At 45.1% G+C, this 23134-nt stretch overlaps 1 protein-coding gene across 5 annotated transcripts in view; it reads right to left on the bottom strand.

Moving 5' to 3' along the window:
- LOC149340700 (uncharacterized) overlaps window positions 1-23134 on the bottom strand; it is a 175353-nt gene that overhangs the window by 33202 nt on the left and 119017 nt on the right. For all 5 annotated transcript variants that reach the window (XM_089549524.1, XM_089549518.1, XM_089549521.1 and 2 more), the window contains exons 2-10: window positions 21206-21301; window positions 18461-18580; window positions 11965-12063; window positions 8024-8197; window positions 6045-6132; window positions 4214-4322; window positions 2909-2973; window positions 1016-1143; window positions 252-420 (exon numbers count right to left, since the gene is read on the bottom strand). In XM_089549524.1, coding sequence (XP_089405650.1) covers window positions 252-420; window positions 1016-1143; window positions 2909-2973; window positions 4214-4322; window positions 6045-6132; window positions 8024-8197; window positions 11965-12063; window positions 18461-18580; window positions 21206-21301 — 1048 coding nt within the window. The remainder of the gene's footprint in view (window positions 1-251; window positions 421-1015; window positions 1144-2908; window positions 2974-4213; window positions 4323-6044; window positions 6133-8023; window positions 8198-11964; window positions 12064-18460; window positions 18581-21205; window positions 21302-23134) is intronic.

Genomic DNA, 23134 nt, shown 5'->3' with positions numbered 1-23134 from the left:
ACGAAAATGTCAAATCGCTTAATTATATGAATGAGAAATGATGTAAACTTTTTCCATAGACAGGTCAAGCATTTTGTACACCAATGCACTTTTAACACGTAAACTCCAAGTCATTAGACCACCATCGCCTCCATGATCTGGTACGCCATAGTGCTGCATCATTTCAGATGACGCCATGGGCCCAGCACATTTCCGTTGCACCTGAACAAGCTGCGCGTCGAGAACAGTAACAGGGCCAGCGGTTCGCTCACTTTCAGTCGTCGGCGATCGCTTGATAGTGGTTGTGGTGATGACCCTTCCGTCGGAGGTTATTCGGCTGTTTTTTTCGACGATGCGGCTCTGTGGCGAGTGGGGCGCAAATTCTGTGGCCGTCTGGGAGTCTGCTACCACAGGAATCTGAGAGCCCTCCATATAGAGGAACTGTGAAGAGAGATAGGGTCAGTCGAGGAAGTGTCAGAAAGCAGGTTTGAATAGGCAACGTTTTGATGCCACAGCATTAAAAGCCTCATCGGGAAAAACTGCACCGGTGACAAAATTCGCCCATTGGCTGAAGGGAAATCGCCTGTAATTAAAAGGAGTGTCATACGTTGTGCGATGGCGAAGAAGAGTGACTCTTTTCTGCAATACTTTGGCTTCCTATCATAGCCGCGACAACGTACGTTAATCTTTTCGAGAATAAATCCGCACTCTTCTTATTTTCGTTTTTATATTTTAATACATCGATGCACAGTGTAAATAACATGGGCGAAAAAAAAAATATCGAAGGGAGGGCGAGGGAGGATGCAACACTCAGAAAATTTCGGGCGGTGTTCTCACACCGAAACACCCCCTGGCTATGCCCTTGCCTTAAGACATGAGTTTTGCTTCTAGAGCCATTTAAAAACCTCAAGTCGTCTTCAGTGGCTGCAGAGTCCACCATAGCTATCTTTCATAAGCATAGTGATCAAATAAAATTATGGCCAGTAAGTTTCGCAAAGTTCTTTCACCGCAGCCAAACGATCTAGAGCAAGATTACCTCAACGGTTAGAGAACCAGATACGTTGTCGTATTCCAGGGGCCTCGACTGCAGCGTGATGATCTGGCGCTGACTGGGCACTCTCCTAAGTTCGGAGATACTTACAATGCCAAGGCCGAGGAAGTTGTCTGGAAAAAGAAGTACGCGTGTGCGATCATACGCCTCACAAAATGTACGTCAAAGGACTAATGCGATACAGAATCAATGCGTCGCAGGCCTGATCGAGCTGAGTTTCCTATAACGCTTAACATCACTGTAATTTGCGCCCGCGGACTCCAGGTAGGCAGAAGAACCAATAAGTGAAGCAGCATTACTTCCCCAGAGGCGCTGTATACAGCGCCTCTGGGGAAGTAATGCTGCTTATACAGCGCCTCTACAGCGCCTAAGTTAAAAATGAAGGCACAGCTATTGCGTAGATACGACGAGAATTAATGTCGTCACAGCAGTCGCAAAGCCAAAAGTCCCCGTATAGCAACAGCACCACCTGTGTAGCGAAAAAAAGAGGAAACCATGCAACACTGTAACAAAGGTGCTCCGACTAGGAGAGGAATTTCTGCCGGTACAAACACTTTGCCTTCAAATTGCATCAATTTATTTAGGCACGACAATATTTTTTTTCTGTTCTCTTCTTAGGGCACACATAAAAAGCGATAAGTTGACTTCTAGTGAGCATGTTCCCCGTCCAAAGTTCGTGCCCGTCCTAAATTAAAAAATAAATTAAACAGCGAACTGTCGGCGCAGTGCCAATAGGAGACTGCGCTACATACTGACCCACTTCTATGCAGGAAATGACAAGCTTCTGAGCTGTGACGTTATCGGTGCCCTTGTATTAAGCTTTGTCGCATTCTTTCAATTAACTTTGTCGTTGAATGAAGAAGGCATTGGTGCAATAAACCAGTTGTCAGTCTTCAATTGTCTCCTGTGCTTCTTTTCTCCTGTCCCATCCTTTTTTGCGCAGTTTTTATTGTTCTCATAACTTTGGGAAGTCAGAACTACAAAATGCAGAAATAAAGTCCTCAAGAATGTTCAGTTACCTCTTTCATACAATTATCGTTAGCCACGCGTATCTTCTACCCTCTTCAGTGAGCAAAGCAAATACTGAACAGCAGAGCAACGCTGGCGAAATTGCTATCTATTAATTCAACTAAATTTAGCTTTATAAGTTGAACGTGAGGCATTGAAAAATATAGGAAAATACGGGAACGCTTCTGGTTACCTCTACGAGCAAGCTGAGACACGTTCCCGTTACTCTGTAAGCATACAAAAGTTTTTAAAGCGATATAACATCCAATCCGACGTTTCAACAGCAAGCACAAGAAAGCTCCAGTTTTCCTGGCTGACGATGGCATCAGCCTGCAATGACCTTTTTGTCTTTCATACACTAACCAGCCTGAGAAAATTACAAAGACGTTCCAGTTTGAGTAACTACGCGCTTACTTACCTTTCCCATTTGTTAGGGATAAACTTGAACAACAAAAAGAAATACCGTGGCGCACTAAATTACGCTGGAACTTAATCCGCGTCTGGTCCCTGGAGCTTACAAAACCTAGAACTTCTTCGTGTATAAATATCATTCGCCAGTAATTTTTATTCAAAATGCATTTTTTCCACACTAGACCTATGTTTTCAGGCTAAGCAAACATGTCAAAAATACATCGACAGCTTATGTACTAAACATTATTGTGTATATGCAAGGTACTAATTCCGTACATTGCACGAACACAGTAAATCAGTACATAAATAACATTGCGTTTGTACGCATGCACCAGAGAGTATTAAAAACCGCTCCACGTTAAAGATGCACCCGGATATTTTGTCTCAAATGTGTATACTTTGCGCGAGCTCAAGTTTGAATACTTTTTTTGCTTTTATTTTCTCTTTCCCCGCACTTACCTCCTTGAGGCCTGCTCTTGTCGTATATCTCGAACAGTATTTCTGAAGAGTTTTGGTCGAGAGTGCTGCAAAAGGAACGTACCCACATGTAATATAAGTTTACTCTGCGCAACGTTAAAAGCTACTACAAAAGACGTCTTCCTGCTCTCCTTACTTATTGTACATAAAAAAGTGGCAATACATGTCATGCCTGCCTGAAACACTTATATTTATTCAAGCAATAAATAAAATATGTTCGCGCACTGGTCGCTTTGAGTTATGAAACACGCTTATAAGCTTTGGCGTTTACGTAATTGATAATTCGAGTCCGAAAGTAAATGTTTTTCAACTTTCTTTTTTTTGCCTCGGCCATAGAGCCAGCGAACGCTCGTCGCTACATATATACAAAAATGCGGTAACCCTCTTCAATCCTTGTCATTACTTAAGCAGAGTGCTTTCGTAACTCAATATTTTAAATGCACCAGCTTTTAATTACCGAAAATTCCTATTTCACCAGTTTCCGCGAGTCTCATTAGGCTGCCTTAAGCTACGGCCACTTTTCTGCTCTTGATTCGTCCATTTAGTATGTGCTACTTTCATGGCACCATTGCAGTAGTAGACACTCTTATCAGACAACACAGATCTCATAGAGATTCTCATATCCATTTTTAACAGGCAGTACCAGTGTATGACCTGAGGAGCGCCGAAATTCCTAGATAATAAGCCTGCATGCTCCATGGTGAATGAAGTATCGCAAGAGTTAGAGACATGAAACAGAAGGAATAGCAAGTTATCCACTGTCTGCAAACACAGACACCAGAGCTATCTCAAAAAGGTGGGAAGGCAGGAGAAAAATTCAGCGTCGACACAGTACGAAGTGCTAATTGCAGAGTTGAAGCCTTTTGCAAACAGCTGTTTACGCTCATGAAGCTGAGTTTGCAGCGTGCTGCGGCCTGAAAGTGAAACATGTTACTGCGCGAGCTGGTGCGTAGCTTCAGAACATGAAACGCGACAAAGGACAGCACACGGAAGAAGGGACAATGGGACATGTGCTTGTCACGTTGACGGGAAGCGCATATGTCCTGTCGTTCCTTCTTCTATGTTCTGTCTTTTGTTGCATTTCATCTCCTCAAAAAATTCTGCCGTCTATGCTCTTCTTTTAAGACTGTTTTCTTTGCCACAGTGGGCTCGCAAGCGTTCTTTAATAAGATACATCTACTTGTTACCTTTCAACAGATCGTGTCCGTTACAGAGACAGAAAGAAGAAACAAAGGCAATGTTGCATATCACGAGCACATCGGGAATTAAAGTGCGTTAGGAACTCACAAGAGGAAATGCTCATCCCAAAAGGGATTAGTCGTCTCCTTGACAACGGTCGTTGTGCAGCGATGAGGAGGCTCGTCGAGTTCCACGACGCAGTACACTTCCTTGCAGCCTGCACGCGGCGGATGAAGTTAATGTTTGAGGGAGGAGACAGCATCCTATAATACATCTCAGCAGCGGAGCAATCCAGATCGTTTTTGAGCTCAAAAATGTAAAGGCAGGCAAGCAATCTTATTCCCCGTTTTATTCCTGACAAAGCTTGATTCACAAGCAATTTACCCTTCAGAAAAGGACGTTCTGGACTCTATGGTATTCATATATTTATGAATGTTTTTTTCTGCTCCTCGCTATCTGCGATCGCTAAATGACTTAAGAGAAGTAAATAGTAATCGCAAGCTTCGGAACGCTAGGCAGGCTGTAATGTAGTGTACTTTATTTGTGCAGGAGGATAATTTTTTTTTACCTTCAAGAAGATGTAATCTGAGATTAAGGAGAAAGAAAGACCGGCGAAGAAACTACATCCGGGAATTTTTCACCACAATGGAGAACAGCAGGTTAAGAACGCCACTTTTTCATATGTAAGCGCATGGAAGCTAGAAATTATGTTGTCCGAATAAAACAAAAACGCAGCAACACAAAACGAAACACAGCTGACTGTAGCGACATCGATAATGTCTCTTTCCAAAATCTGAGTGCTCGGATCGCTATCAAGTTTTCGGGCTCTGCTAAAGCCCCTATGAAGAAACTGGTTACTAGCCCTTTTCTTGTAGATCTGTTTTGCTTTAAAAGCTATCTTCCTCCTATGTTACTCATTAAAACATATGTCTCCGCTGCGCGGAGTTATACACGGTGCTAAGATCAGCAAAGACTTCCCTATTAAAACGTTCCATATGAGCCACTCCTAAGGAACCATTTTAATGTGGAGTCCATAAAATATGGTAATATATATGGATATCCATATCTTGTCTGCACGGAATCCATAAGAATTCTACATAATTTCTATATGGTTTCCATACAAAGTACATGACGTAATATGGAGTCCACAAATTTCTATACGTGCTTCCATATACTCCATACCGACTCCATATGCTCTACACTAAAACCAAATAATTTCTCACAGAAACGTATGGAATTACGAGACTCGCCATTTGGAAACTTTCAGTAGGGTTGATGTTTGAAAAGTATGCGAACAATTTGCAAACTCTACGTGAAATTTCCCGCGAACGTCTGGCGATATCGCTGCTATAGACCAAGACTGCCTAGTTATATTTATTTCTTTGTTTACTTCTTTCTGACCGCCCTCCAGCAAGACTGCGTAGAGAGGGTGGAATACAAACGTGTTTGTAAAATAGGCTTGAAATCACCTCCTTAATGGCAAGTAGAACACAACTAAATAGTTGAAATAATAAATGCAATATACTGCCATTCACACGAAAGCAAATATTGAGTACAAGACAAAAAACTATACGTAACGGAACACAACAGCTAAAATGGACTCAGCATTATTCGTATGCGTGAGGTAAAACTGCGCATAGGCAAAACGAAAACGTGCACATAGCCCCTAAGGAGACGAAAAAAGAAATTCATTTGAATCATTTGAATTCAATCAGAAATGGTATGCTAGGTGTTATCAACAATGTGTTTGAATAGATGTTCGCGGAATGAGTCACCGCTGCACTGTAAGGTGACACACTCCGGAAGTGCGTTCCAAAGGCGATAGCATGAGGGAGAGAAGAATTTGAATAGAAATGACACAAACAACGCAGAAGAAAAGGTATCCAACAGCGTCTTAACATCCACGTTTTGAAACAGAATGACTGCTCAGACAACTTACCTTTGCTTCCGCCTAAATTGGAAGCTTTTATGACCTTGACAAGGAGCCGGTGGTCGTGCTTGACCTTTGCAGACGGCGCTGCGGTATCCTGAAAGCAGGAACGTACGCGCCAAAGAATAACTGAATAAGAAGGTAACATCGCTGCGCCTATACATAAGCAAATGCGGTGGAACAAAATTTGCCACTCCAGCGAACCAACAATTACCCAAAGGGCATAGAAATGCCCTTAGACGTCCTGAGGACGTCTTAAACGTCTGCAACACGTCCAAGAGAGGTTTAATGTCTATTGGGAAATGTTCTGATGCTCTTAAGCACTCCTCATACAAGAATAGTCTTCTGGCGGGCTAGTTGGTGCTTTTCGTTCATGGTTAAACTGCGCGAAGAAAACACGGACAGAGACAGAAACACACGTACACACTGAGCGCAGAACTTCCAACTTTTATTCGAAAAACGCTTCGGGCATTACCTTTTATACGCTCTAAACAACCACCACATGACACAGCCGGGATAAAACCGATAAGTATTGACAGTAACGTGTCCATGATGCGCCGACCTCATACAAAGCAACGCACACAACATATGCATTAGGTGACGTTCGTGGACAAGCGGCCATTTGAAAACCTGGGCGGCGCCGCGTTGATACCACACGCTTAACATCGCCCATCGGCAGCGAGTCGAACCGCTCTCTCCAGCATTTCGAGCCCAGTGGGTCACTGACTAGGCCATCACAACTGTGTGAGTGTAGTGATGCGGGTGAGGATTTCATGCATATTATCTTCACCGTACCTTCTTTCATGATTGCCCATCAGCCAGCAGTGAGTAACGCAAGGCGTTTTACACATTCACAGTTGCAAACTTTTTTAAAACCTGGAAGTTGCAAAGTGCGTTGCCGCTTAAATTGTGGCTTGTACCGGAAGGGATGATTGGGCGAGAGGGGAGAAGGTCAAGGCTAACGGATCTTAATGTAACATTCATCACGCGCTCTCCCGTGCGACATAAATCATTTACGTCAAATTCATAGCTTTGTGTCTTTGCACAAATAGGTTTCACAGTTACACATCAGTGTGAATGACGAGGATTCATGCCTGCGGATGATTAACGTCACTGTTTTTACGCCTTTCTGCAACTTTCCATGGCCAGAAGAATTGTGGTCAATTTCCAGAGAAAGTGTCCGTCACTTCCCCCTCCTCCTCCAGCGTCCTTTCTTAAAAGGACGCTGAGGATAAATTCGAATTGTTGGCCTGTGCCGAGAGTCTACCATTTGCTATCGACAAAGATGCCACTTCCAGTGGAAATAGAGTGTTAAATGCTAGAAATGGCAAAAGAAATTAAATACAGATGTCGCCACCACCCCCCGATATTGCATGTAAATTAGGATGCGTCGAAAATAATTTTCTTTATCGGGGGGGGGGCACCAGAAGACAGACTACACTGCCATTCACTTAATAAAGGTGACCACGGAATCCTTTTCTCTGTTTGCGTCACAAGTGTTAATCGAGTGGTGGGAACCTTTCTGTAATAGAATTTTCTAAGCAATAAATGCGCATTTTGCTGCCGGACGAACATCATCTACCCACAAAGAGCAATGAAAACTATTTTCACTAAGAACAATAGGATTGAGTTGCCCTTAGTGAGAAACAGGTGTCGCCACCTCTATTGTCGTCACCCTTGCTTTACAGACTTCCTTGTGTCATCGGCCTGGTATTCGCGAGCGCTATTTCTCATATTTAGGGTCTGGGTCGGTCGCAGACGCTAAAGCCAATACGTCGTTTCCGATCTCGGCATTAGAATTTTTATCTGATGCAAAGAAGACGTCGCAGTACGCTCCACCACGGTGTTGCAAGTTGGGCATGCGCTCTAGTAACCGGCTATTTCTTCTTCGGGTCCGCTGTTCCAAACTTCGGTATTAGCACCCCGCAGGTGTCGTCTCGGACGCTTAGCTCTGTCTACTGAGTGCCTGTTATGAAGTCTGCACTCACCACCTGACTGAGCTGCGTCCGCTGAATGATCTCGGAGACGGGTGCACGATGCTTGAAGCTGGGGAAGTCCTTCTGGCCCGAGCAGCTGATGTCGGCCACGGTGTAGGACAACGCATCCACCACAGCCTCCAGCACCACGTCGTCCACCGCGCGCTGGTCCACCGAGTGGGGCTTCTACGCGCATAAGAAAACGCAACAATGGCAACGGCTTCTGTTCGTCAAGTAATCAGTGACGGACAGCATGGCTGATACCACGCTGCTTGGCGGGCTTGCACCGACAACCGGTTATTGTCCTCGCGTTCTCCAAGCAATGCGGTTGCGAATGCGGGGCCACGTGGTAGATAAGAAAAAACAATACATTCCGATCGTTCCGCGTGGATTGAATTCGCAGAGTTGCGTGTCTCCGCAAGCGTTGAATTGCCGCAGTTAATGTGTGACGCCGATTCGGTGCTATGCCGTAGCTCACTGCAGCAGTGGTCAATTGCAGCAAGCATGGAAAGAATGTGCACAGTGATAACAGAGCATAAGACACTGTCATCAACTTATATATTTACATATGGTTAGCAGCGAATAGTTTCTGCTGGGCTTTTTCAGTAATACGTTTTAATGAAAGAGTTTTGCTCAAAATGGAGCGATTGAAACTATTGACTATTCACTATTCAAAAATTAAACAATCTTGTAATGCAGTTCGTACTGATAAAGGTTATTTAACCAGCAGAAACACATACAAATAAGTGGCGTTAGAGCGAGCACTCACTCTGCTCATCTAGCTACTTGAATTTTAAACGAGTTCACCTAGGAACTACTGTCACTGACCTTCAGGTACCTTCGTACGCCTTCATGCTTGTAATTAAAAGGTTAACTATCCCTTTTGAGCTAGTTTTTCACAACTTTCCGTTTACTTTTTTTTTCCTGACTGTCCTGTGTACTCCATTATTATTGTTGTGACGACATGAGTGTACACCGCGAAACTCCTCTTTTCACAATAAATGCATTTTCTAGAACGCTATCTTTCGTAGCGGCAGCATGACGTCAATTAAACCCGCACATAAACGCAAAAAACATAACGACACCAAATTCAAAAAACTCTAATTGTTAAACGCGTCACCCGATTTGATCAAAGCAGCAGAATATTTGACACTGTTCTTGCGTACATTAGCTATACTTAATTAAAAGCCAATAAACTCGATATATATTGTTAGCCGTAACCTCATGCACGCACTTTCTGTACGTAGAAATTTTCACTGGGAACATAAGCAGTTTTGCATCACTGTGCTTATTTTCGTTAACCTCATGTGCCGATGCGTCATTGTTCCGACTTAGCAGAAGGAAGTAATCAAGAAAACGTGCTCTTTTATCTATAAACCAGCAAGAAGGTGTTTACCTAACACAGAGGAAAGGTCCACTAATGCTATGTCACGCATTGCAATTACCATAAGCACCCTCTAACATGTCATTCTCGGGAAAAAAAACAGTTGAAAATAAAAGTGCAAAAAGTTAAAGGTTGAAAGCGGAAAAAGTGCAAAATGTTGCACAGAGTAGCAGAACCAAATGAATTATTCAAAATACCAGCCTCTCAGTAAACTGCACTGTTTACTTTTTTTTTTGTCGTTTTAAGAATACGTAAGCATCGCCCCATTTTATCGTACAAGGGTCGGTGTGCACGAGACTATGACTTCACAATTACTGACGGACATCGAGGAGAAAAAAAAGCAAGCCACGAATAGTGGGCACACAACACCTGGTGCAAATAAGAGCCATGAAATTGTCGCATTGGTGCCGAAATTCTCAATACATTTTCTTTTAGCCCCGAATACCAAAAAGCCTGTTTAAGAAGTTTGAGGACAAGCCTGATAAGAAGGCTGCCGTCGTGACAGCCAGAAATTTGCATTAAACCGTTTGATTTTATGTACTTCGATTTAACGTCCCAAAGCGACTCAGGCTATAAGGGACTACCGTTAATCATCGTTAATCACTTTAAATTTCATCCACGTACGGCAGTGCGCAAAAAGTCTAAGCAGAGTAAATCTGCCGTGTGCCAATCAGCGTAAGCTACAATGACATGCATTTTTTTGGCATCTTGATTCACCTACGCTGCGAGCGACTGATTTCTCTTTGATAGCTAAGCTCGCCCTTAAGCGCAGTCGAGGAAGCTGCATAAGATCAGCACTTAAAGAATGAAAACACAGCTTTAGAACACGAGGAAATATGGCGCAACTCAGCAGTAGTGAGAAGCATGTGCGTAGAAACTGTCCAACCCTCCAAAAAAGATTGAAAGAACAAATCCTGGCGGAAGTAACAAGGCACCCTTAGCCGAAGAGCTAGTGCTGAGTCTCGCGCTACGCGAAGTCATCATCATGAGTGCAAGGTTCAACATCCCCCTAACGAAAGAAATCTACCTCGCTCCCAGAAACGAATCTCCTGATCCACGCAAGGCCGGAGCTCATCATGTGCTTCTGCACCGAGCTGCAAGAAGACGACGCAAGTTCGTTAACAAAAAAGAGCAAGAATAAGGTGAAGCGTCTCATTGTTTTGCTTCTAAGCTCGCGTTGGTACCGCGGCAAAACTCGAGACATCCGCCGTCAAGACCAGGTGCGCGCAAAGGTAGGTGCAGCCGCAGTTGAAGACGCCCGGCTTAAGTGCCGGAGCCGAGAAAATTGCGTTACACACTATCTGCCAGGATTTCAGCATGCCAGCGCTCGAGACTTTCAGCAGCGCCTCGCGAAAAAGTGTGCAGCACCACCGAAGCTACGCAGCCAGCGCGGGCGAGCCAGCGACCGTGCTTTTGTAAAAGCTGGTGCACCGAACGTTTGAGGAAGGATTTGACATTTCCCAGTGTATGTTTGTGCTCGAATCAAACGAAGTGTCGAACGATACCTTAGCTTTAGACGGTGGACATATAATGATCAGTTCTTTAAGGCACGAGAGCTTTGCTAAGCCCGTCCCAGATTAGTTCGCGCCACCGCCAGCTTTCCCAACGATGCACCGTTTTATTACGGCGGAGCGCGAAAAGTATCTGCAAGAGAGTTTACTATGCGAAGCACAAACGCGAGCACGCGAGCGCTACGAAGCAAGGTTTGTGGACTGCGAAGAGAAGGGCATAACCGATTTCTTCGTGAGGATGTATAAAAAGGAAAATGCTATGCAAAAAAAAAAAAAAAACGTTTCTAGCCGAGTAAAAATAGCGCTCGGAAATACGCGAGTCCAAGGCATCGGGAGCCTTTAAGGTGTTTCGGAAAAGAAACTTCGGTTTATGAAAATGAGGCAGCCACGCATTTTCTTTTCGTAAGTATAAAACTTGTAGCTGGGATTCAAAGAAACTGCACAAATGAAATATTTTCGCGCATACCTGGCTGTTTTGCTACAAGAGTTACAGGAGTTGACGTCAGCACGCCAAGCTGTTATTAAGGCGGAGAGGCATGAGTCCTGGCATTTTTTCAGTTCTTAGCCGCTCAACTAGCTTAGTAGCGCGGTGTTTTTATGATTTTTTGTTTTTTATTGTTCATACTGTCTAACTTGTAATGAGGCATTCCTGGACACAATACAGAGTGTATGCAGGTTCTTTTTCGCTGACTTACTCCTGGCATATATCAACCCTGGTAGTTAGCAAGAGAAGAAGCTCCAGCTGAAAGTCCTTTAGAAAACACAGACATAGTTTAAGCAGGCGCACACTGAGGTGCTTATTATGGTAACGCTGAGTAACCGTTCATTACTGGCACAGTAACATGTTGTTTCCGGAAATGTTCTACATTCACAAAGGCTCTGACTTGTCACCATTTTCTTCAGCTTTTTGGATCACTTTGATAACCGTGTTGCGCTTTAAGAAAAGCAATGCGCTTCATATGCCAGTGACGAAGTTTCTTTCAAGACTTGTCAGTGAACCGGCATTGTGATCCATGGAAAAGCTGTTTTGAAGGGCGCCGGAGGCGACAAGCACTTACGTTTTCAGCGACCGAGGACTGTAGCGAAACCTTGACGTCCGGTCGCTGAACGAAGCGGACGACGAATAGTTGCTCTGTGCTAATGCAGCATATCCTCAACTGTAAAAGAAATAAGATGGCAAGAATGGTTAATACTTAGTACAGGCCTCAATACACAGATATGACGCTTGTACGCGTTTCTCTAGCCTTCTTCATAATAAAAGAAAAGGAGCAAAAGCAAACTGATCTCAGCAACACAAGTGCGTCTTTGTGGATTTCGTGAAGTCTCAGGACCAGAACAATTTCTTTTTTTCATCACCACCGGGTCACCAAGTGACCTGACGTCACGTGATAATGACAGTATTGTAGAGTTAATGGCGCTTAGCGCATGAGAGGACTTAGTGCATCTGCCGCAGTTACGCGATTTTATCATGGAGGTGCGTCGCGTTATGAGTGCGGCTGTTGTAAGTCAGAAATACACAAGTGACATTAACCAGGCCGTTTGACGCTACCAGGTAAGCGGCCAGAGTAACATCACACTAAAGTAAATGTGAGCTTTGGTGGTTGGAAAGCAACGTGACCATTCAAGATTATTGTAAGTACTAAACACGAAAGAAATGTGTGCGCCTTTCGCCTTCCTGTCTGAGTCCGAAACTTCGTCGCGTTAACTCGTAGTGTAAGCATACCGAACCAACAAGCACCAAGTATTCTTTGAAACGCTTTTCCATTATGCCCCCCCGATTGCTCTCCAATTTTCGTTTCCAGCCTGTACCCATTGTTTCGTGCCTGTCTAATCTAGGATGACTCAATTAACTGAGGACTTCTTTTAGATGGAAATTATTGAACGTTTATTGCAGTCTGGGCTACATAGGTCTGATTAGGAGGAATACATGGCTGGGTCTCCTGCGTAACTGTTCAAGTGGGGACGCCGTGGAATCCGAGTCGTCTGCCACTTGTATATAAGAGGGTGAGGAGGACGGCGGCCGTCGGGCCCGTGCGCTCGGCGCATCGCCTGCGAGGGTGGCTGGCTGCTTCTCCGACAGCGGAGGTAGCGGAGGGTGCGTCGCCGGTACAGCTGGCGCCATCTACAAGAGCGTCTTGTAACATCCTCCCTTTTTTGTAGCTTGCTGTCATCCAACCAGGTAATCGTGAAGTCGCTTTGGGAGCATTCTTATTCTTTGAGGTCGTGCCGGCGTGCGAGTCACATCAGGGCGCTGCTCGGTTTCTTGCTGTTCAGTGTCATTGGTTTGGTTGTCTCCCGTTTCAGCATTTCCTTCTTCGGACTCAAGCTCTCTCTGTTCTTGTTCCTTGTTGCTGGTTGCACTCTTCGGTGGGCTTCTTATAAACACGCGGTTCCTTCTCAGAACGCTGTCTCCCACGTTGACTTCATACGATCTGTCATCAACTCTTTTTGTCACGGTTCCTTTAGACCATGGTCCGCTTCTAATCGGTCGGACAGTCACACCTTGTCCTTCTTTCAGTGTTGGCAGGTCCTTGGCATGTTTGTCATGATAAAAGATTGTTCGTTGTCTTCTTGCCTGCCTCTTGCCGGTCACGTTTATCGTTTCGGGTTCAAGCAGCTTTGCTGTGGTCGGCAGTGTCGTTCTGGTGCGGCGACCCATGAGCAGTTGTGCCGGGCTGGCGTTTAATCCTTGCAGGGGTGTATTTCGAAAATCTAGGAATGCCAACTGCGGTTCTGACTTGCTTTCTTCCGCTTTTTTCAATAGCATTTTTGCCGTTTTTACCGCTGATTCGGCCATTCCATTCGAACGTGGATAACCTGGACTTGACGTTTTGTGTTCGAAGTTCCAGTTTTTAGCAAACCTTTCAAACTCCTCGCTCGCAAACTGGGGTCCGTTGTCGCTCACCAGAATTCTTGGAATCCCGTATCTAGCAAAGTGAGCTTTCAGCTTGAGGATCACTTGGGTTGAAGTTGTCGTCTTCAGCTGATCTACTTCCCAAAAGTTGCTGAGATAGTCGACTGTAACGAGAAAGTTTTTCCCCTTATACTCGAAGATGTCGCATCCGACTCTTTCCCACGGATAACTCGGTTCCGGATGAGGGATGAGTGTCTCTCGTTGTTGGGAATGCGCATGCTTCTGACACACTTCGCACCTTGCGATGTAATCCTTCAGTTCTGTGTTCATCCTGGGCCAGAATACACACTCGCGTGCACGCCGAAGACAGCTCTCAATTCCCATGTGCGATGCGTGAAGTTTCTCTTTGATCTCACGGCGCAGAGACAATGGGATGAGCAGTCGTAATCCCTTGTAGATGAGGTCCTCCTCCACTGTGAGTTCATCTCTGAATGGGTAGTAGACGCGCATGTCTCGCGGCACTTGGTGCTTTTCTTGTGGCCATCCTGACAATATGATTGACTTAAGCTTTTGCAGGAAGTCATCTTTCTCCGTCGCTTTGCGAATTTTTTCCAAGGTTTCCTTGCGCACTGGAAGGTAGTTCACAACGTTGATGCTTTCTAGTTCACTGTCACCGTCACGGTTGGGAAGGAATGCCCTCGACATCGTGTCAGCTAGAAGTAGTTCTTTCCCTGGTCTGTGCTCGATGTTGATGTTATACCTTTGCGTTTGCAGTATCATACCTTGCAGTCGTCTTGGCACTTGATCGAGTCTTTTTTTCATGATGGACTGAAGAGGCTTGTGATCACTGATGATCGTTGTAGCTGTTCCGAAGGTGTACTGATGGAATTTCTGCAATGCAAATACGATCGCTAGCATTTCCTTCTCGATCTGGGCATAGCGACTTTCTGTCGGTGTTAGTGCTCTGCTGGCGAAAGATACAGGTTTTCCTTCTTGGATGAGAGCCGCTCCAAGCCCGAGGTCGCTGGCGTCACATTGTATTTCAACTGGCTTTCGCGTGTCGAAGTATGCTAGAATAGGAGCTCTTGTCACTGCATCTTTTGCCTTCTGGAACGCTTGTTCTTGTTCTTCTCCCCAGTGCCACGGTGTGTCTTTCACTGTGAGCTTCCTCAATGGTTCTAACACTCGTGAAATTCCGGGCAGGAATCTGGACAGGTAATTGATCATTCCGCAAAACCGCTGTACGCCTTGGACATCAGTTGGTCGAGGCATTTCTTGAATTGCCTTTGTTTTCTCTGGATCCACTTTCAGTCCTTCTTTTGTCAGCACGTGTCCCATGAAAACTGTTGTGCTCATGCGAAGTTGCGTCTTGTTCTTGTCCAGACGTATACCAGTCTGTCTGCATCTCTGCATTAGGTTTTCGAGCTTTCTGTCGTGATCTTCAAGAGCATCCTTTTCAGTTTCACCAACTCCATAGACGAGGATGTCGTCTGCTATGCACAGAACTCCGTTTAGTCCTTCAAGTGCCATTTGCAGTCTCTTCTGAAATATTTCACTGCTGACCGCTAACCCAAATGGTAGGCGCAGCCATCGAGATCGACCGTTGGGCGTTTGAAACGTGGTCTTTAGACTTGACTCTTCATCGAGGCAGCATTGCCAGTACCCTTCTCGTAGGTCTAGTTTTGAAAAGATCTTGGCTTTTGCAAGCTCTGGCGAGACGTCGTCGAGAATGGGCAATGTGTGGCGCTCTCGTTCTAACGCTTCATTTAGCGCTTGTGGGTCAATGCACACTCTCATGTCGCCTTTTTTCTTCATCGCCACGACCATTCGGCTCACCCACTCGGTTGGCTCGGTGACACTTTTGATTACTCCTCTTCTCTCCATGCTTTGCAAGGTTTCTTCAAGCTGTGGTTTTATGCTGACAGGCACTCTGCAGCTTGTTATCGCTTTCGGAACTGCATCCTGTTTTGTTACCAGATGTACTGTTCCCGGCAGCGTCCCTAGTGCTTCTCCAAAGACGTCTGGGAATTTTTTCACTATGCGCTTTGTGAAGTCTTCCTCTGGAGCGTTAACTGTAGCTACCAGATCATAATCGATTTTTATGAGACCCATGGTTTCTGCTGTCTTCCTTCCAATGAGAGGTGTGAGCTCATCAGCAACAACTACGAATTCCAGGACATGCTTTTTTCCATTTTTGGCAGTGACCTCAAGCTGGGCTTTGCCTTTGGAGTAAACTGTGCTTCCGTTCCATGTCCGCAGTGTCGTTGCGCTCGCTCTCAGCTGCTGTGGCTGGACGTATTTGGCTGTAATCACATCGACTGCCGCTCCACTGTCTACTTGAAACTTTACTTTGTTTCCGTTCACTTCCAACAGCGTGTAGACTGAGCTGGGCTTTTCGCTCTTAACTGCCAAAATGTCCCCTTCGTCGCTATCGACCTCCAGACTAGCCACTGCCCTGCTGCCTTTGCACACTGCTGCGAAGTGGTTTCGCTTTCTGCACTTAACGCACACTTGTTTCCAAGCTGGGCAGGCTGTTCTTTTGCGTTCGTGGCTCCTTCCGCAGTACTTGCATTTCGGAAGATTCGCCATCAACGGAGGTTTCCTTTCTTCTTTTAGACTTTTACTGGCATAGTTGCGACGGTTCTGCTTTTTCACAGTGTGAACTTCGCTGTTGCTTGCAGCTGATCCCTCTTTAAATGCTTTCATTTGCTGTTTTGTAGCCTCATGAGCAAGACACACTTTGACAACTCTCTCGAGGGTTGGGTCATCGAGCTTTAGAATGTCCGCTCGCACTCTCTCGTCGTAAATTCCACAGACGATCTGGTCGCGGATCAATTTGTCTCGTTCGTTCCCGAACCCGCAGTCGCGCGCTTTCAATTTCAGGTCGGTCAGAAAGTCATCGAACTGCTCTTCCTGTTGCTGCATTCGTGAGCGGAAGACGTATCGCGAGTACAGTTCGTTATGCTTCGGTAAGAAATGCGCGTCGAGAAGGCTTATCACATGCGTGTAGTCAAATTCTGGGTGTGGTCTTGATCCTGTTGGTTTCCCGAAGTCCAAAGTGTTATAAATGTCAAGAAGCGTGGAGCCTCCGACGGTCAAAAGAAGTGCTACTTGCCGGTCGGACGGTGCTTTCGCTGTGTTGGTTGCTTTGAGGTACAGCGTGAAGCTCTGCTTGAAGGCTCTCCATTGTTCCGCTGCGTTGCCAATGGTTTCGAATTTCGCAGGTGGTGGAATCTTCTCCATGTTGAGGCGTTGGCGGTAATTTTACACTTCTGACACCATGTTTCGTGCCTGTCTAATCTAGGATGACTCAATTAACTGAGGACTTCTTTTAGATGGAAATTATTGAACGTTTATTGCAGTCTGGGCTACATAGGTCTGATTAGGAGGAATACATGGCTGGGTCTCCTGCGTAACTGTTCAAGTGGGGACGCCGTGGAATCCGAGTCGTCTGCCACTTGTATATAAGAGGGTGAGGAGGACGGCGGCCGTCGGGCCCGTGCGCTCGGCGCATCGCCTGCGAGGGTGGCTGGCTGCTTCTCCGACAGCGGAGGTAGCGGAGGGTGCGTCGCCGGTACAGCTGGCGCCATCTACAAGAGCGTCTTGTAACACCCATCGGAAGTAATTAAATTTAGTGGCCAGTAAGAAGTATCAGCCAAATGTCTTCGCCGAAGAACAAGTGTCTTCCTTTTTATTTATTTCATCCGGTGTGGATATGAGATTCTGGCCCGCTGTAATTTTCTGTAATGTCTGCAGGCTAGTGGCTATAACGACGAAGTGCATAAGAACCGCCATTCTGCAATAGGATGCGACAGCCTCCCTGCCTGCTCTGAACATGCATCTTTCATCGTGGCAGTTGTGCTGTCCTGGCAAAGGCGTCATCACAATGATGATAACACTTGTTAAAAATATAATTTCGAAAAAAAAGTATGTTGACCGCATTCTGCAGCTACCACACATGGAATGAAAAACTGCACGCCATAAAGTAAAACAAGAGTTTGTTTTAACACACACACAGACACACAAAAACACGCACGCACGCACACACAAGCACACACACACAGGCACGCACAGGCACACACAGGCACACACAGGCGCACGCACGCACGCGCGCACGCGCGCACGCACGCGCGCATACACACACACACAATATATAACATGTAATCCAACTCTCTAAAATAGTACTCCTCACTCCCATCGCTTGTTGAATGCACATATTATATTGTTAGCTGCGTTTGCTTTTTAGCAAAATAATAATCTCTTGTAATGTTCCTGCGCATATTTTGTGCATGTATGCGCAATCGTGCTCTGCAAATCCAAACAGAGCCCCTATTGCATACAGCGTCGTCGTTGCAATCGTTTTTTATTAGTCTCTTTAGTCTTACGCATTAAAATCTGCACGCCAGCACGCTACGCGCTAAATTACAATTACTGCGGGCCACAATCGTACGATGAACGGCGAGCCATTGTGTGAACTCGTGTATGGCTCAGTGACTCAGTACTTGAAGCCGGCGTGACACGCAGGAGGGCAACTCTGAACTTCGTGAGACAAATCTCTGTCCCTGAAACCTCTACCGCGTTCGTTCATTCTTTGATGGTCCCTCACGCCAGCAGCTAAACAACTTTCATCTTCAGCGCGAAGAACCGCCTGGAAGAAATGCAATCACAAGTGAAACCCAGTCAAAGAATTCGAAACTTGCCTTTCCGTTGAGTTTCTCGACAAGGAGGTTGTACCGATGCACGGTCCTTTCCGGGTCGTCAGTTTTCTTGACTTTGATCACCAAAATCAATCGCTCGCAGGTAACTCCAGTCGTAATTGTCTAGTGCAAGGAACAACATATAACACATAACTGCAACGTCAGCCTGCCGTCTGTGGCAAATGGAATTACAATATCTACCTAGTGGGGAGTTGCATTCGCGGATAGATTAAGATCACCATGCAGCAGTTCACATCGTAAACCCGCTAAAATGACGCATAAAAATGCTAACTTTTCTGTCATGACACTTTTAAATGTCTAAAAGTTAAATACTGAGGTTAGATTTACATGTACGCTGAGAAGATGCCGAGCGAGCGTGCCTTTCCTAGGTCACGAGTGATAAAGAGGGATAAAGATGACGAATGATAAAGGGCTGTTGCAAATCAGGCTTATGGATATGTTCAGACCTACGCCATTCATGGCAGCGTGAGAGCATAAGCTTACATGCACTACCACCTACTACAGCGAAATTACGTGCGCGACGCTTGAGACTGGTCGTATTGAAGTAGGCACCCTTGATATCCTTGTCCATATTGCTGTCTTCCTCGTAACGCGAAGAGATGAAATATACGTTTGAAAGACTCACAAATTTCAAACAAAAAAATACTCGAAAATATTGTCTGCCATAAAAATAAAACAAAAATAGAAAAAGTATCCCCCAAGTGCATATGCGGGCTATAGACACGAATTGCAATCGGACACAACAGGAAAATCGGCCAGCAGCAAAGCAGAGCACAGTTAGACATTTAACCTTTCCACCCTTGCGAAAATTTCTTTACATAGTCTATAGGCTGCCCATAGACTTTTGTCTATGAAGTCCATAGACTTTCTATTGAAAAACCTTATAGTCTAGTCTATAGGGAACGCAAACTCTATAGACTGACTATAGGTAATCTATGGAATTATGGCGATTCACTTTTAGTAGACTTTCGTCTATAGACAGTCTATGGACTACGAATGGACAAAACGAAATATCTGTAGAAACGCAATAGAGTCCACAAGAAGTCTACTGACAGTCTATAGACCACTTTTATAAGGGCACTGCCCAGTGTCGCCAATTCGCGACATACCGTTTACACGCCGTGTACCCATTCGTACATGGAACTAGCATACAAAATTTCGTGTCAACGTTTTCTCAATAGCCGCTGCTTTCGAGTCAAAATGTTTGGCCTGACTGTGGACAAGCTTCGTTAAGAAAAAGGTGTCGCGAATGTGGCTTCCAGTAAGCGTCCAACAATTAGTGTCTCACTTTCTGACAACATTCTTGGTAAAAATAGGAAGACATTCGTTGGACGCCTCTGGGCTTTCGGATTCGTTCGAATCCTTGGGTTCGGTCTTTCAAACAACTCGCAATACCTGTACAAAATGAACTAAACGCAAACTGCTGCTTATTGCCGACATACGATTTATCACATCTTAGTGGCGCTAACAAAATTTTTATATTGGCTTCTCAATGTGGGTACGTAGCTGGCATAATGAGAATGGCTGAGTCACAGTCCTTGCCGATTCTAATCCTACTTTGTTGTCCGCCTTTCACTGGTCTCCAGGTATTGGTGCACAGCGCGCGAGTGGTCAGACTACCGATTTAAAATATAAACTCGTATTTAGCGTCACAACCAAATTTTAGGCGGAGTTAAAATTCGCACTAAGGTTTTTGCATTCACGTATCAGGAACAAAGCCGGCAACCCTAGTGTTGTGCATGCTAAAATACTCATACTTCGTCGGCGCTGTACCGCACCGTCCACATGAGGCCGCAAGAATTTTACGAGCTACAACCGGAAACCTAGCATTTGTGCTAGAAACCAAGTTCTATAGAAGGAAGACCGTACAACTCCTCGAATTCTACCGCTGCGGGAAGAAAGAGACACGCCTTTCATAATCTGCAAAAAAAAAAGGAGTATTTTTCTTCTCTGATAAGTAACATTCTTTAGATTCTTAAAAATTAACTGATATACTAGGGTCATGCATTCCACTGCTTTGAATTTTTCAGATTCTAATTTTTATTGTTCCTTCGTCAGAGAGCCATTTTAATTACCTAAAGTTCTGAGTATTAAAACAGTGTCAAACCAGCTACCCTAATTTTCACAACCTTGCCTTGTCTTTATTTAAGCACAGCGTGTTAAACTGCCTCAGCTGTTTTTGGTAGTAAATATTATCAGCTTCTCTTTATTTGCACCTTACGCTGCGGTTGTAAAATCAGCACGTTCTAAAGCTTGCTTCTATACTTAACGCACAACAATAAGCCCTATATATTCTGCACCCCCGCCGCGGTGGCTCAGTGGTTATGGCGCTCGGCTGCTGACCCGAAAGACGGGGGTTCGATCCCGGGCCGCGGCGGCCGAATTTCGATGAAGGCGAAATTCTAGAGGCCCGTGTGCTGTACGATGTCAGTGCACATTAAAGAACCCCAGGTGGTCGAAATTTCCGAAGCCCTTCAGTACGACGTCTCTCAGCCTAAGTTGCTTTGAGACGTTAAACCCCAATAAACCAAACCAAACCTATATATTCTGCAGGATATGTACGGCTTATTGTTACGACTTAAGCCTCCGCTTGAGTTGATGTTAGTGAGTTAGTACCTCTCTATCACAAATCTACTCTATCTTGGAGAATTCCTGTAAACAATGAACCAAGACAAGTCAAAGTAACTCCGACAGAAGCTTTACTGCTCGTGCCTGATTTATACTCACAAGGCTTTCCTTGGACTCCAGCACAACGTTAGCATCGTGTAGCTTCGGCTTTGTGCTGTCGGGATGGATGCTTTCGAACTCCACCACGATGTTGTTCTGCGAGGAGAAAGAGAGGGAAAAAATAAGAAGCGTATTTTTTATACTGGCGTTCGCTTGACACTTCTGAACAGACGGTTTCAAAAAGAAAGTCTCCGTTTACGACCTCAAATGACGTGAGGAGCGGCGCATTTAACAAAACACTCCTTTTTAAATATTTCGCGTTTGCACTCCCTTATCACTGTCCACCAGGAGAAGCTTCGCTCCCCCCTGCTTACATTGACATGCAAGGCATTCTTTTCTGAACAGAGTACTTAACGAATGACACAGTGAGGAATTCAGCACGTTTTCGTTGCCCACGCTGTATTGTCTTGCATTTGCATTCATTACATTGCTAAGAAGCTATATCGTTTATAAGATGCATGCAACGTTTTCGAAGTCTTTCCAGCTTCTGAAATCCCGTAAAGCACTAAAGCAATACAGCACCAAAGGTGTCAGCCCTAAAGGTGTACACCGCTAAAGGTGTACAGCACTAAAGGCGTACATCACCCAAGATATGTAGCACCAGTACAGATAAAAGCAAAGAAGGGGCACTTATCCACACTGACGAAAGATATTTTATTTTTAGTTCTTCATCGCACTTCAAAAAAAAAAATATTTGGCAACCAATAATCAAAAGGAGAACACTTCAGAGAAAACAAGGAACATCTTATGCTTTTAAATCTCTCTAAGAGGGCAGTCGTCGTTTACATGCTAGTAAGGTGTCATGTCAGAACTGCTAGCACAGCTAATTCGCACCTGACCTAACTACGCAAATACATCATTTTTTTTTTTACATGCTATCTCACCGAGTAAGAACACGAGGGCGCCAGTGCAATCTCTACACGAGAGGACACAAACATGAAAACACGACAGCTTCCCACGTCTATGAGATCTCATCAGGTCCATCGCGCAGAACGCCGAGACAGGCATAAACCTAGCCACAAATATTTCTCAGGAGTGCATCACATGTAAAGCGAAGCTCGAACAGACTTTTACAAAACAGTGCAGCTGTAGGGCGGAGTATACCGCAGTGTCTGCGACCAGAACCGTAGCAGCCCACAAAGAGGCGAGTTGGGAAAACAAGGCTAATGCATGTTGTGGTTCATTCCTTTTCGCTTAAAAGCTTTTCTTTCTTCCTTCCCCTCTTTCTTTCTTACTTTCTTCCTTTCTTTCTCTCTTTCTTTCTTTCTTTCTTTCTTTCCTTCTGTTCTCTCTTTTATTACTTCTCTTTTTCCTTCTTTTCTTTCTTCATTCCATTTCTTTTTTCCTTTCCGTTCTTCCCTTCATTTCATGCTTCGCGTTTCTTTTTCTACCTTTCTTTCGTTCCTTCTTCTTTCCTTTGCTTCTCCTCCTCTTTCTTCCTATTATTTATCGCTTCATTTATTCCTTTCACGGTTTTTTCTTCTTTCTATCGAAGCAGCAAGCGCATAGCAAATAGACCGGCAAGCTGCGGTTGCCTCTCGAGAAACAGGCACGGGAAAGCTCCTGGTAAGACCACTCAACCAGCACCCACAGCGCACACCTTCGAAAAAGAAGCCGCACTGACAGCGTCTCTCTCTCGTTCGCACGACTTGTCGACGAGTTGGTTCCTTCGTGTCGACAAACACCGGTCGAGCGGGTTTGCGTAAAGCGCGCCGCGTGGCAGTTTGGTGTTGACAACGCGTCACTACAGAGCGAAGTACTTATACTCTCCCAAAGAAAGAAAGGCGCGCTGCTTGCATGCGTGTGACGTAACAGGTGACACCGCTCAACTGCTCAGGCGAGCTGGCGTAGAGCTTCAATTCAATGCTTCGTGCTCCGTTGGGTCGACATTCGACACGTAGGCTTAAAGGGGCACTGAAAAAAATTCTA

This window comes from Amblyomma mixtum, chromosome 6, assembly GCF_055824585.1.
Source record: "Amblyomma mixtum isolate Tamu chromosome 6, ASM5582458v1, whole genome shotgun sequence".
NCBI classification, from domain to species: domain Eukaryota; kingdom Metazoa; phylum Arthropoda; class Arachnida; order Ixodida; family Ixodidae; genus Amblyomma; species Amblyomma mixtum.
Note: the sequence above shows the minus strand (reverse complement) of the source record. Positions and strands in the feature narration are given on the sequence as shown.